At 39.5% G+C, this 14,189-nt stretch overlaps 1 protein-coding gene across 2 annotated transcripts in view; it reads left to right on the top strand.

Annotated features, from left to right (window-relative positions):
- The window catches only part of negr1 (neuronal growth regulator 1), a 131,735-nt gene that overhangs the window by 94,725 nt on the left and 22,821 nt on the right, over positions 1-14,189 (top strand). The window contains exon 7 of one of the 2 annotated variants that reach the window (XM_041041005.1): positions 7,665-7,706. The exons of the other annotated variant lie outside the window; for it this stretch is intronic. Coding sequence (XP_040896939.1) covers positions 7,665-7,706 — 42 coding nt within the window. The remainder of the gene's footprint in view (positions 1-7,664; positions 7,707-14,189) is intronic. 2 annotated transcript variants of the gene reach the window in all.

The raw sequence follows: 14,189 nt of genomic DNA on the forward strand, positions 1-14,189 counted from the left end.
GCAATTGTCAAAGGAGCACTCCACTCTCCTGTTTGTGTATGCACAAAGAACATCAAAGGCTTGTCTCAGATCCTCAAATGGATGATCTTAATGTGACACTTGCAAGGCCTCAAAGGCAGAGCAGCAAAGAAACCCTCAGAATAGACAGAGGAGGCAGCTTCCTGTGCTGCCTCCCCCAACTTCTCTCTCCTCCATTCCCTCTTTTTATTTCATTGTCTGTCTTGCTATCATGGCTTTGTCTATCTGATTCTCTTATCTCACTCTCTCACTCTTCCATCCTCTCTTCCTCCCTTGTCTCTCTTTCTTTCTCTCAATCATTCTCTTTCTCTCTCACACACAAACAGTCCCCCCCCCCCCCCCCCCCCCTCCTTTTCTCTGTCATGATCTCCACTAATGGAAGAGAGGCCAATTCTGCTGTCGCTCTTAATGAGAAATGGCAAGCAATCGCCGCAGTGCACTCTCACCGGTACGTTGACGCAAATAAGAAAACCCAGGGGTTGGATTTCGCCACGGGTGACTTTGGATTGCTATTTTAGAACCAGTCAATAGCTATTGATGACCAAGATGGAAAGGGGTATGCATATTTGATAGAGCATCATATATTGAGGTGGGAACACAATGAGGGTGGTTTGCGGTGACGAAATTGAGCATGTACGTGTACATACAATAGTTTCTTTGGTTGTTTTCATTACACTAAGAGGTTTAGTAGATGCATGTGAATTAATAAGGTCAAGTAATAGTCGCCCCCATTCAAAAAGCCTTGAAATACAGCCACTGGGGAAAAAAAGATAAAATATAAACCAAAATACTAAGCATTCAGCGCTCAGTTTCATTAGTCTCTTGTCATGAATCTGAAGTTGAAAGGTCCTTATCCTTGAGCTGCGTAAATCCTTTTTGTCTTAACCTAACAGAGTCACTTTAAATCAGTCCAGCAAAAGGCTTGCCATTATCACTGATGAGATGAACTGTGACTCTGGAAAACCTTCTCTTCAGGGAAAGTAAACACATTTGCCTTCCACCCAAAGCAGCCACTGGAAGACAGATAGTTTGTTTTCTGTTTCAAATAAAACAGGGATGAAAAACTGAATTTGCAGGCTTTGTCCACATTTGTCCACTTTCTGCAGATGAGTGAAATGGCCGTGTCCTCACTGTATGCTCCTGTGGTGACTGGCATTCAGTTCTGCCTGTTGCATTAGACCATGTTGGTTTTTGTACTATTTGTCAAGGACTGTGATGTCGTTCAGTTAAGTATCACTTTAAGCTGTGAGTTAAAAGCTTTGGTAGAACACAAACATGGTTCTTTGGATCAGAAAGAAAGCATACGACCTCTTTGTCACTACTTTTTGAATAGGAGTACTCTGTGTGTGTGTGCTCGCGTCTGTTTGTGTGTGTGCACAAAGCTTTTTATCCCTGATTGCTTTTTGAATAACACTTGTTAGCACTTGCCATAATTGTCTATACTTTTAAACAATTGTTAAGTTACAAAGGTGTAATGAATTGTTCAAGATAATAGGCTTGAATGATAGCATAGAAATACTCTGAAATAACTTTGGAGACTCCTTGCGTTTCTATATGTGTTTGCAAATGGAATATTTGTATTTAATTGATTACAACTGAACCTGCGCTTGCACAGGTGTAACCCGTGCTGTGATTCATTTTCAGCTAGTTAGACTTAATCACAAGACACAGGCTCTCTCTCAGTAGCTTCATTGTATTTTCCACATCACTCTCTGGATCAAATCCAACCACGAAGTGCATACAATAGAAAAGTAATCTCAATTAATGATGTATCAGCTTTCTGAGAAAATTATAGTGCTATCGCTTTTTGTCAGTCTGTATTAGCAGTTGTCCAAAATGAAAGCAGTGATACTGGAACAAAACCTGCAGTGCAGGACTGAATCAAAAAATGCCAGTTTCATACAAAAGACGGAGTCGGCAACTGCAGTAGAGGTACAATGGTACCTAGGTAGATGACAGGGACAATGCTTGTTAATAAACATTATCATAAATTTGCCATAGCTATCCCAGTAGGTAGTGTTTATGGACAGATGTTACAGTCAAAATGTTTGTCATTATGTAGCTTTGTTGATATGGTTTTGATATACCATTAGTAGTGGCTTTGAAAAAGTTTGTGGGGTAATTACTACAGCAGGCTCAACAATATACGCATTTCCGTTGGTTTTCCTTTAAAAAAAAACTGATGTTTAACTACAGTTAAAAATTAGCGTCTGTGAAAACTAGCAACAACTTGTAAATCTGGCACCAAAGAAAAGAAGAGGAGGAAGGAATGGAAGTTAAAATGAAAGAAACAGCAGAGACAAAAACCCTCCTGCTTTCACAGCCCAAACTGTTACAGATGGGAGTAGTAAAATGCTTCGATTCAACACATTGTGACAGAATGTTGTGATGATGTTTGATAATCTAGTCATTAATGAATATAGCCTGCCAGTGTTGTTGAATAAAGACACAGACACACACCACAAATGTGTTACATTCTGTGTGAATTGTTAGTCAACATAATCTTTAGTTAATAATAAATGTTAAAAATACCTTGTTACTTTTATTTTACTAATAAAAAGTGTTCCTGCTGAGTTATTCCAGTTTGTGCCACACGTGTTAGAAAATAAGTATTGCATTTCAAGGTCGTTTGACAACACTTACCATTGCTGTGAAGGTATTTTCAGAATCCACAAATATGACTTTTGAAACCATCTGGATGAAAAAAAATTCCAACTCCATCAGCTGCATGATTAAGAGGATTTCACTGTTTTTCAGAGTGCACATATTTTTGCAAATCCAAACAAGGACAGCAATAGGAAACGGTAGGAAGCATATCTCCTTGTAAGGTTAAATATTGTCATTTTTATTGATATACATTGAGGTTTTCAAACTTTCCAGTATTTTGTAATTCCACACAGAATCATATTAATATTTTGTGATTTATAAAAAGAGCAAGGTCTTCCATATGTCATTCCCTATTACCAGATATTTATTGTTAGCAGTGTGACTTATATGAACACCACACTTACACGCACACACACACACACACACACACACCATATGATTTTAGTTGAGATATAACAATCACTAAACTGGCAATCCCTATTTCAACTTCCAATTTCATGTGCTAGATGGAAGTGAACTGTGATGAAAAGACTGAGGCTGTTCACTCCAATTTTCTGAGGAGTCCTCCAGCTTAATTGGTCAAGCTCTTATCCCCCAGCCCACCTCGGCTTAGCCCTGGAGGAGATTTTCTCCACCTATACCTCTGCCTTCATTTCCTCCTTTCTCCCCTCCCCTCCTCCCCCCTCTGAGCAGTAATCGGAAGAGACTGATGGGGGAGAAAAGGAGTTACTCTCTCTCTCTCTCCATCCCTTTCTCTCTCTCTCTGTCGCTGCTCAGTTTCCCTCAGGCAGGAGAGACACTGCTGGCTAGTTGGTTAATGAACGTCGTGTTCGTTTGTCACGCTTATCAATCACCGCATGTGTAGGTGTCATTTCGACATGTCTCCTCATCTGCCATTGTTGTTGATGATGTTGTTTGTTTCCCCACCGTGTGATTGTACCTGAGTCATGGAGCAGAGGTGCAGGAAAATGGGAGCTATAGGTGCACCCTGAAATGTGGCTGTGCGATAACAGCTTAAAATGCAGGGAAATAATGTTGAAGCCATGTGGGGATTGGACAGCAGTCTGTCAAGTTTTACCAAGCTGTATTCATCTTTGTGTTAAACTGCTCCCTCTTCTATTTATTTTTTCTGCATTGGTCATAGAACAAGTCAGTCAGCTGTTTACCAATTGTTTTTCGTTGTTAAAACTGTTAAGATGAACCAAAATGAAGCATTTTTGATGGTTGATTTTTAGGTGTTTGAATCTTCAAATACTCACACATCAAAATATGCTGAATAAATTGAACATGGTGAGGTTGGAGTGTCCTTTATTTTCACCAAAAGCACCCTTACAGAGTTGCTCCATTTACCTATCATTTGAATGCCTGCATTTCCATATTTAAGCAATCAAAAAAGCCATTAACATTTTCCAGTCGCACTGCGATGAGGAAATGTTTGGTGCTGTAGCAGAGCGTTCATCCTGCAGCCCAGCGGGCAATGGACTCTATACCCACCCACACCCCACCAACCCTCCCAGACTCCTGTAGGACGCCAGATGCACTGCTAGAGACGTTCATCCCTGGATGACTGAGCCCAGTGGATGCCCACAGGATGATGCATACTCTGGGCCACATTAAAAATGACATAGGATGAATTACTAATTAGCAGACTCACAGATTAACACAGTTTTTAACACTGACTGTTCCTATCAGCATGGAGCAATAAACTAGGAAAATGATAAAGAAAAGCTAAACAGTTCACACAAGGAATGTCTCCCTGCTTGACAATAACGTAATCAAATGGAGCAGTGGAGCTGGATTGGATGCCTAGACTGCTTTTTCCTTCTCTTTCTGCCTACCTATTGCTGCTTACTAAGGCTTTTACTGCACTATAGCACGAAATTGCCATATTTTATCTGTTTGATCAGATTGTTGATCAGTATTATTGACTTAGGAGGTAAGTCATGCACTGCTTAATTTTTTAACTTCAAAAAGTGACTTTAAAAACCGGGGTTTTGCCACAAACTCTCGACAGATTGAAATCTTAAAGACATTTTGTGTTTCTTCTGGAACTCCAACAAGGCCACATGCTGTAGCTGACCCAAGTTCAGAGACCTTATTTGGTGTGATACTGATGTGTCCAACTTTAGCTCTATCTTCGGATTAAGCCCGTGATGAGCTAAACTCTGAGCAGGGCCCAATATGAAAGCTGATTCCTACATATCATGTCACATGAATCTCTTACAATATCCTATATAAATCTCTTGCAATATCCTGTCTTCAGGGAACAAAGAAGTAACTATCCATGAAAAGAAATAGCTGTGAGAGCTGTGCTTTATCTTGCAAGTGAGCAGGCTGTTCAAGAGGTCGACTGCCATATACAGAACATGAAATGATGTGTTGCTCTGCTGAATGAGAGAAAGAGTCCAAGTCAGTGTGGAGCTGTGAGGGAGAGATTGCATGTCAAAAGATATGTTCCACAGTAATGGAGGAGTGTCTGAGAGCTCATGAAATGATCCACTGGTGAATTCATGCTCAAGTATTAATCAGATAGCACCCGCCTGCCTGTTTGAAGAAAGAACTAAAAAGAAACTGTCTTCACATATCGGCTCCCCCAGGAGAACTTAAAGTGGAAACATTTGTGGAAGAAAAGATTAATTCGACCATTTCTCCACCAATATCCCCATAGAAAAAGGCAACTCATTCCACATATGAAGACTGATTCACACACAATTTCCCTTTCAAATAGAATGATGAAATTAAATGAATGAAAACAAATGTTTTATTGTTGTTGGCATAACAGTAGCCTGTTAAACAGCAGCACAGTCATTGCACAGGTCACACTTCAGAAAAGCGACTCAAAGATCACAGATTGATAGCATGGTGTGGACCAACGGTGCACCCCCTTTTGTCCCACAGTGGAAACGGCCATATTGAGTTCCCATGTAAATGGATTAAAATGGAGAGTCTAAGTAGGCTTCTGCACTATTGCGTGTCCTAGATACAGCAGCTTACTCAGAGCTTGATGCTTGCTTTTTTTTCCCAAAGAGCACATGTAACCCTAAGTGGAAAAATTAAAGAGCGCATAAAAAACTTTAGGGGCACAATGAAACTGTATCAGATAAAGTGTTTTTGCTTAATAAAGGAGAGCGAGGACACATTTACAAACAGAATGATTTAATTTATTTGAAAACAAAAAGTACATTATTTATTTAAACTATATTTATTTAATAATTACGTAAATATCTGTACTTTAAACTGCTAAACTCTATAACAGTATGAACACATATATAATAAAGTACTTCTTCTTAGTCGTAAATGCCAAAAAAAAAAAGTCTGCGTCTAAAAGGCCCTTTACGCTGACAAGTGGATCACGTGATATTTTCAGTGGACAACATTGGTTCAGCGCAGTGAGTCATAGTTGTTGTTGTTGTGTTATCAACCTCTTTGTTAAGAAAAAAAAAATAGATGTTGCTTGGGCTGAATGTTGTAAAACTTTTTGTTCACACATCTGTTTTTACTCAGTTGTGAGTGAAATCCTCGCACTGTCCAGCCTTGTCAATGCAACCACATCACAGTCTTTTTGTCTGTGAATACATGAGTGGTGTAATCATGGCTGCCATGGTTTCCCTTGTGAAAGATAAGCTCCTCCCCTGCCAAGAAGCCTTCTGGAGGAAGGTGGTTGATACCTTTGTGGGGAGTATAAATAGTTTTTTTCACTGCAAATATAAGTTGCACTATGTGTGTGTGTGTCTGTGTGTGTGTCAAAAACGCAAAGCTGAAAACAACCCCGTGAGCCCGAGAACTGCATCGCTTTGAGTTGAGTTCTCATGGTAAAGAGCAGCTTTGCTTTGCCCAGATTCTGCTCCCTAGTGAGTCACTGCACAAAGCTGGTCACAGCTTATCTCGAATTAAGTGCTTGTTTACCAAACAGAAAGTCATGTTTTTTTTATTTATTTATTTGTTTCAAAGTTCAGATCAAAATGCCAGAAATGTTTACATTACAGTGATATCCTTGTACCGAAAAGCATTAAATAATTTATGCTGCACAGCAGAGTACGGATTTAACTGTGAGGTTTGGAAGCCAGAAATATAAGAAATGAATAACGTTATCAATACCCAAATGTCTCATGGTTATTTTTTGGCTACAATATGTAACAGAACCATTGTGCGTCACTTTTATTACCTGGATCTCTTTGAACCTCTCATCAGTTTATCAGCTATTATAGATCTTTGATTCCTTCCACAACAAAATGTACCGGAACATCTTTACCACAAATGTGACCAAGCATACGATCTACTCAGTGTGACATTTTACACATACACTTCAAAAGTAAAGATGTGTTTGCTGCCGTCCTTTGTTGGACGCACTCAGCTCTGGTACTATGACGTACTATAGATAGAACATTTATGGTTGTCACATTATTCAGTCTCCCAAATGCCACTAGTGGCTCAGCCTGAAATGAGTTCATAAGGTAATCATATTGGGGCTCTTGAGTTTCCCCTCAGAGGGATCAAAGACAGACTAACTTTTTTTCCTCATTCTTTAGTCGGTTTATACAACCTAAAAAGAGGGCATGATATGGAAAACTGTGCTGTAGTCTATAGAGAGGGAAAATGAAATTAAATTGATGTGATTTAAGAACTTCCCGGCAGGTGCAGATGAAATTAAGGGTGCTAAGTGGGCAGGGTGTGATCTTGCACCATCAAAGTGAGATACGGCCAGAAGTATGATGAAAGTTTTTCACCCGAACGCGAAACACCTTCAGGGCTTTGGAGTGGCCCCGGTTCCCAGGTCCCCCTTAGTTTTTGTCTTAAAAGTAACCCATGCAAATCAGAGGCAACTTGAGGGATAAAACATTTTGTTTATGAGCATGTGGAGGTTGCATCTTGCCACAGAGACGCTGGTCCTAAATGCATGGAGAGGATTTGTCTCCATTCCCTGTCCTTTTGTCCTTGCATGCATTTTTCTTTTTTATTTTACGTCTCCATTCTGTTAATAATACATGAATGTCCTCTTTCCCTCCCCCTCCCTCCCCCCCCCCTCTCCTTCCCTGTAGCAATTATTGAACCCACCACCACTAGTGCTGTCTCAAGCCCAGGTCAGTATATGTCACCATGCTGTACACCAAATCAGCAAAGAGGTCTGCTGCCTCATACTAACCTGAGCCGAAATCCTCTCGTCCATCTTGATTTATTTCAATTGGCTGGCTGGAATGACTTCTGGGTGTACAGCTTCATTGTATGTCCTTTATTTATTTAATTTGCATTTCCTTTATGCATTTATTTATTTATTTATTTATTTTGAAAATTTTTGGGTTGGCTTCTACAGCCTGGCTACATATACTTCCTGCAGCCTGTGTCATCGCAACACCCTGCCCTTCCTTTCATTAAACCCCACTTTTGTCACCACCACCCCCACGTGGAGCAAACAGCAGTAGTCATCAAAGTGGCTGTTCCATATGCCTCTGGGTCTGATGCTTTTCATAATGCTGATGACTTCTTCTTCTTCTTCTTCTCTTTCTGGCTTTCTCACCACCAATACCACCACTCTCCTGCTCCTCAGTGCTAGCTAAATGCAGTATACATCAAAGGCAGGATGCTGTTGGTGGCATAGGCCCTTGGTTTGTTGTTTGCAAGATGGAATTTCTGCTGCCTTTGTACTTTTATCACTCCCTTTCTGCCTCCCTCTCTTTTTCTGTCTTAATCTTCCTCTATCCCTCTCTCTCTCTTTTCTCTCTCTCTCTCTCTCTCTCTGTTCTTTTCTCTTTCTAGAACAATAAGTTGGCGCTTTGCCACCCTCTTTAACCTGATCACCAGCTAGTGCTGTTGTCGGTGCTACACTGTCAATGTCGCCTTTGCCCCCCCCCCGTTGTATTCTGCCGCTTCCACATTCCAGCCTAGAGTAATCCCTTCTGCCTGGTCGTCCTTTCTCCCTCTCTAATGGTTTTAAGCAAGTCAGAGAATGTAATCTCTCATGCTGGTTACATTATTTTTGCTTAATACTGTTCAAGCGCACAGAAACATGCAGACATGCGTTCACTCTGAAAAGGCTCCACTGGCATGGATGCACACAATAGTACGCACACTGAAAGGAAAACATGATGTAATATTCAAAGATGCACCTGCACATGTAATCGCTTGTAAGGATTCATATTGCATGATGAATCTGCTGAGAGTTTTTTTTTTTTTTTTACTTTTCATCCAGCTCTGTGGCTAATGCCACTGTTTTCCGTCTGAGTTTTTTTCTGAGGTACAGCCCCGGATTAGCACGTGCCCGTCTGCATCCTCAGCTTGTCTGTCCAAGCCAAATATAATTAACTGTGGAGATTCTGTCAGATAACAAGTTAAAATAAGCTCAGCAGCAACGAACAGTCCTGGCATGGCCCTGAACTCTCATTTGATGTAACGCTTGCAGAACAAATGACAATTTCATGGTCCAAAGGAACACCAGGGGTTTCAATCGTGGAGATAAACTCGCTCACCGACCCACTGTTCTTGTTTTGTTCAAAGTTGTATTTGAAGTTAATTTTTTGATGGCACCTTCTCTAAGTGGCTTGGCAAAGGGAATTATTTTAGATCGCTGCAAAGGGCTCTTTGTCTCAACCGTTTTTCAATCAGGTTCAATAATTAATTTTAACAGGTTATTATCTGCTTTTATTTCCCTTGTGAATGAGTTTGGGAAGATGTGCTCCCAAAATAAGGAATTAAATTCTAGTCTGTAAGGTAAGCAAATCAGGAGATCTGAAGTAGAAAAATTGCTCACCTAGAGCATCTGCAGTGCATGTTTCAGTCCATTGATCCAGGGCAAATGACATAAAAAAAAAAAATCAAATTACAGAGAGAAAACAATGTTAATAGGCAACATCAGTCATTGTGCTTTTATTTCTAATCTTGCTGCGACAGTACCACTCTAATAAGAATTAGTTCAGATGAACCAAAATGTTAATGTGCAGGTTAATTGGATCTTATTTGTATGCTAGATATTAGATTGTTTTGACTCAGAGCTTGTATACTCGGAAGTCATCCTCATGTCACAAGGATAGTTTTCACAATGGTGCAACTGTATTACCACCCAGAACTAGCACTTTAACAACAAACACCCATATGTTTTGTGCAAGTAGTAGTATAAAGTATACTAAAATGAGTGTGCTGAATAATATACTGAAAGTAGCAGTATATCGAAATAAAAGGGAACCACTGGTTGCTTGAAAGGTGGGAAATCAATCCAAAAGAAAGTTAAATTAATCAAAAGCTTGGAAAACAGCAGAAACAGAAAATGTATGAAATTTAAATTTTATTTGCGAAAACATGCTAAATCAGCAGGGTGGATGTTAATATAATATATAATATATAATATATACATTTTAATAATGGAATATATTGTATATGTATTCTAACCAGAATGTCGGTGAGGTAACTTTTTCGCTCTACATGGGACCTGACTGAGTGAAAACTAACGGCAAATACAGAATGGTTTTCTTGGATAGTCGAAACATGAATCATATTTGAATCAATAAGTCATTTATCTAAAGTGGTCAACAACATAATATATCACTTTTGCTTATCAACAAAAGTAATGACATGATGGTCTACACACATACAAGCATGAGATCCCCTGTCCCTATTATCACCCAAGGAGAAGAGGAGGAGATGGCAGACTCATATAAGCACCTAAGGCTCAAAATCAAGAAAAACAAAAAAACAAAAAAAGCAGCGTCATCTTCAGAAAAGCCCGTCACAAGAAGTTCTTCTGAGGAAAGCGAGTTCCTTCAGTCGGTGCAACAGGCTGCCGAAAGTCCGCACTGGCCAAGGCTCTGTTCTTGGCAATAGTGTGTTGGGGAGGCGGCGTCAACACTGATGATGCCAGCCGACTCAGTTAACTAATAAGGAAGACCAGCTCTGTGGCAGGGCTGGAACTGCACAGTCTGTAGGCAGTGACAGAGAGGAGGATGATGGACATGCTGAACACCGTCCTGGATGACCCCTCCCACTCCCACTGTGATGAACTGTGGCAGATGGAGAGTGTTCTCATCTCTGACTGGTCCAACATCCAGGCTCAGTGGTGACAACTGAAAATGAACTTTCTCCGTTGAACAATGATACATGAACAGTTTTGCCGAGAGTTTAATGAGAAGATCGATAGCATTCTCATATTTGTACAATAAATATGAAGCTATAGCCAGGAGACAGTGACTTAGCTTAGAATAAAGACTGGAAGCAAATGGAAACAGTTAGCCTGTTTAAAAAAATCAATTCAGCAGCACCTCTAAAAATTTCTAGATTTTGTTACTTTTGGACACAGCCACACTGTTAACAATCGTAACGCTAAGCTAAGCTAACCATGTTCTGTTTGTGATTTCATATCCACTACACAGTTGTGACGGTGAAATCAGTCTTAAGTTCTAAGTCAGCAAGAAATTGAATTTCTGTAATAAGTATTTGTATATCACATTTGTATTTGTATAAAATAAAATGTATCATCACTTTTTTTTACAGCATGTTACTGTTTTAGTTAATATGTGACTGCTCTGGCATCTGATGGAAATTCAGTGTCAGTGCCGATTTTGTCCTTTGACCTTTAACACTTGAATTTCACTTCAAATATCAATAAAATCTATTTTAAATGTTAAACCTATTTTAAGTGTTTCTTTCAGAGAACCACAGACAGATAGAAACCATCTGTCGCTGCTATGAACCACGCATGAGAGTTTACACTGCCTCTGTAAAAAATGGCTATATTCCACATTTTGTTGACAATAAAGGTCTTATGCTTCTTTTTATCTTTAGCATATGGATTTGTATGTATTTACCTAAACATAAAGCACTGATCCAATACTCAAAGCAGCTGGCTTGGTGCCACCCTGTCATCCCAATGAAATGTAGATCTGTGATAATCGCATATGCTCCCACAGGCTTTCACTTCTGTTTATTTCCGCAAATCACTTGACAGTAGAAAAACAATGTTCTTAACACTGTACTGAGCCACGTTTCTTGTCTTTGCAAGGCATAGTGTACAGTGCTGCTGGTTCAAGGAATATTACATGCATTATACATGATGTGTGTGACTCCGTCTGATTCCCATGTGCCATGTTAACTCCCAAATAAACAAAATTCAGACAGCCTGAGTGTAGCTAAGTGAAGCTGATCTGCATACGGTTTCACTCTCACCCTATTAATCCTCTTCTTAGCCCTCATTTTTCATACTGCATGATTATGTTTTTTCTTTTTTTTCCAATATCTGGTATAATCTGAACTAATTACAGAGGAGGCAACTCTAATGCTGTCATGTATCTTGGAAACCTGGCATGTGAAGCATTTATTTGACCCCCCCCTCCCCGACCGACTATGACGCAGTAGGAGATAGGAAGAAGAGATTAATGAGTCCATGAAGGTTTATGTGTCTTGGTAATACCGTGGAGTAGGCCATAAAACACAGATCTCCTGTGTGATGAGCGGATCCATGATGGAGCAACCTTTAAGAATTGGTAACTGTGAATCTAGAACGGTGCTTTGCATTTTTCCTGTATGCATTTTACTAGAACAGTCAAATCAGTTTCTTTATATAGATGTTTTGAAATTGAAAGTCACACCAGCTTAATGAAGCCCATTTTCTGAATCATTTTGAGCAAGGGTAGGTCATAAATCTTTCTTTATTCGAGGTCCAGAGCACAACATCAAAGAGATAATCTACCTCATTTAGTATTCTTTCAAAGTCCTCCAAAATTCAGGAGTCACTCACTCAGCTCCCCAAGGCTCAGGGAGCAGTGTTAGCCAAATAATTTTAGTAAGCATGTAAAGCTTCTTTAATCAAAGGATGGCTGGCTAATTTATGTCAGAAATTGGGGTAATGTCTTCTTTGGAAGACGACTTTACACAAGGTAAGGTTAGGCTTTTCTTCCTTCCAGCCTTTATTTTGTTATCTGATGTTGGTACAACTTGGACCCTAAGGCACATTTTGCTGATATTACACTGTGCGAGGCCCTCTCAATAAATAAACAACTTGGCATTTTTCTCTTAAGTTCTAAATTAATATTCTCTCTTGGCCACCACTTTGTAAATATTAGACTAACTACTACTGGAAAAAGCTCATAAGCACATTTAGTCAGTCTTTGAAGCCATGTAATGCATTACTTTGGTGATTAATCTGCAGCTGACTGTTTTTCAGAAAACTATTGCAACATTTTCTGACTTTAGCCCTAATACATAATGCATCTTTAGCTGCGTTCATTAAAGTTTAAAAACTCCTGGACTTTTTATCATGTTTTTTTTTTTTTTTTTTGTCATGTTTGGCCTCAGTGGGCAATAAAACAGTGACAGTTCGATGTAACATTTTATCTTGAAGCTTTTAGATGGTCACCCTGTTGAGCTGAGGAGGTCCACTTTAAATCAAGAACAACCTCTCAATTTCTCCTGAGCCTGAATGTTGGTCACTATTAGCCACTGGCTTCTAAGTACGGGAAATTGAGATACACTTTATTTCTTTTTGTTTGAAACAGTGTCTTTTCTTTGTCTGTGGGGCTGTTGTCACTATGGTGTCACATCAAACAAAACTTCTGTTTCTAGTTGCATTTCGACATGAAAGCCACAGCATCAGAGCTGGTGAAATGAAGAGACTGTCTCCCATATTCACTAATTCACTGGGATTTATTTTACATGTTGAACTCAGAACTGGGGAGAGTGTTACTGCTCTAGGGTCCTGCAGCAGTGCACAAGTCCTTGCAATATATTCTGAAACATATGCTCCAGCATAGGCCACATCTCCACACGGATTACTGGAATACTGATTATTATAGATAACCCAAATACTGGGTCATGCTGAATTAACTAGTGTGCCCAGCACAAGTGAAATATTCGCAAAAGTCACGGAAGGAAAAACTAAAAGAATATTAAAGGTATCTTTGGCTTTAAGACAAAGAGTAATAAGTTTTTGCTGCCACAGTATGCCATTAATTTCATCAGGATTATTTCTGACATTGTTCAGAAGAATACTGATACTTAGAGACTGATATTCAATTCCTTGGATGTCATTGAATGAGCTGGATAGATCTGCATGTCCTTTGTTTAACCCCGAAGACAATCAGTCACGCTAATCACTGCCAATCTGTCCACATTCCTAATTACATAACATGGTCATGTTCTGTAGTTCCTTTCAAACTAAACTTGGTTCGCAGCCCATATGTTGTCTTTTCAGACATATTCATTTTCATTTCATTTTCTTAGCAGATAACAAATAGAACATAACATGTTTTTTTGGTGTTTTTTTTTTTCTTTTTTTGCTGCTGCCCAGATGTAGGTATTGTAGATATTACGGATAAAGACTTCATCATGAGAGGAAATGTGCAGAACTTGTGAGCACAGGAAGCTGTGTTTCACCAATCAACAGGCTAAAAAAGACCTCAGTGTAAACAGTGCCTATGTGTACTATTCCTTTACACTTCTGTAGCCAGACAGCAGCAGAACTGCTGAACCTGAACTGCACCAAGTGGCAATTACAATGTAGTCACCAGTGTGACTACTGACTACTCGGGTTTGTGAGTCACACCCAGTTAATGGCAGTGTAAATATTGAGTAGAGTGAGATAT

The sequence above is a fragment of the Toxotes jaculatrix genome, chromosome 6 (genome assembly GCF_017976425.1).
Source record: "Toxotes jaculatrix isolate fToxJac2 chromosome 6, fToxJac2.pri, whole genome shotgun sequence".
NCBI classification, from domain to species: Eukaryota; Metazoa; Chordata; class Actinopteri; family Toxotidae; genus Toxotes; species Toxotes jaculatrix.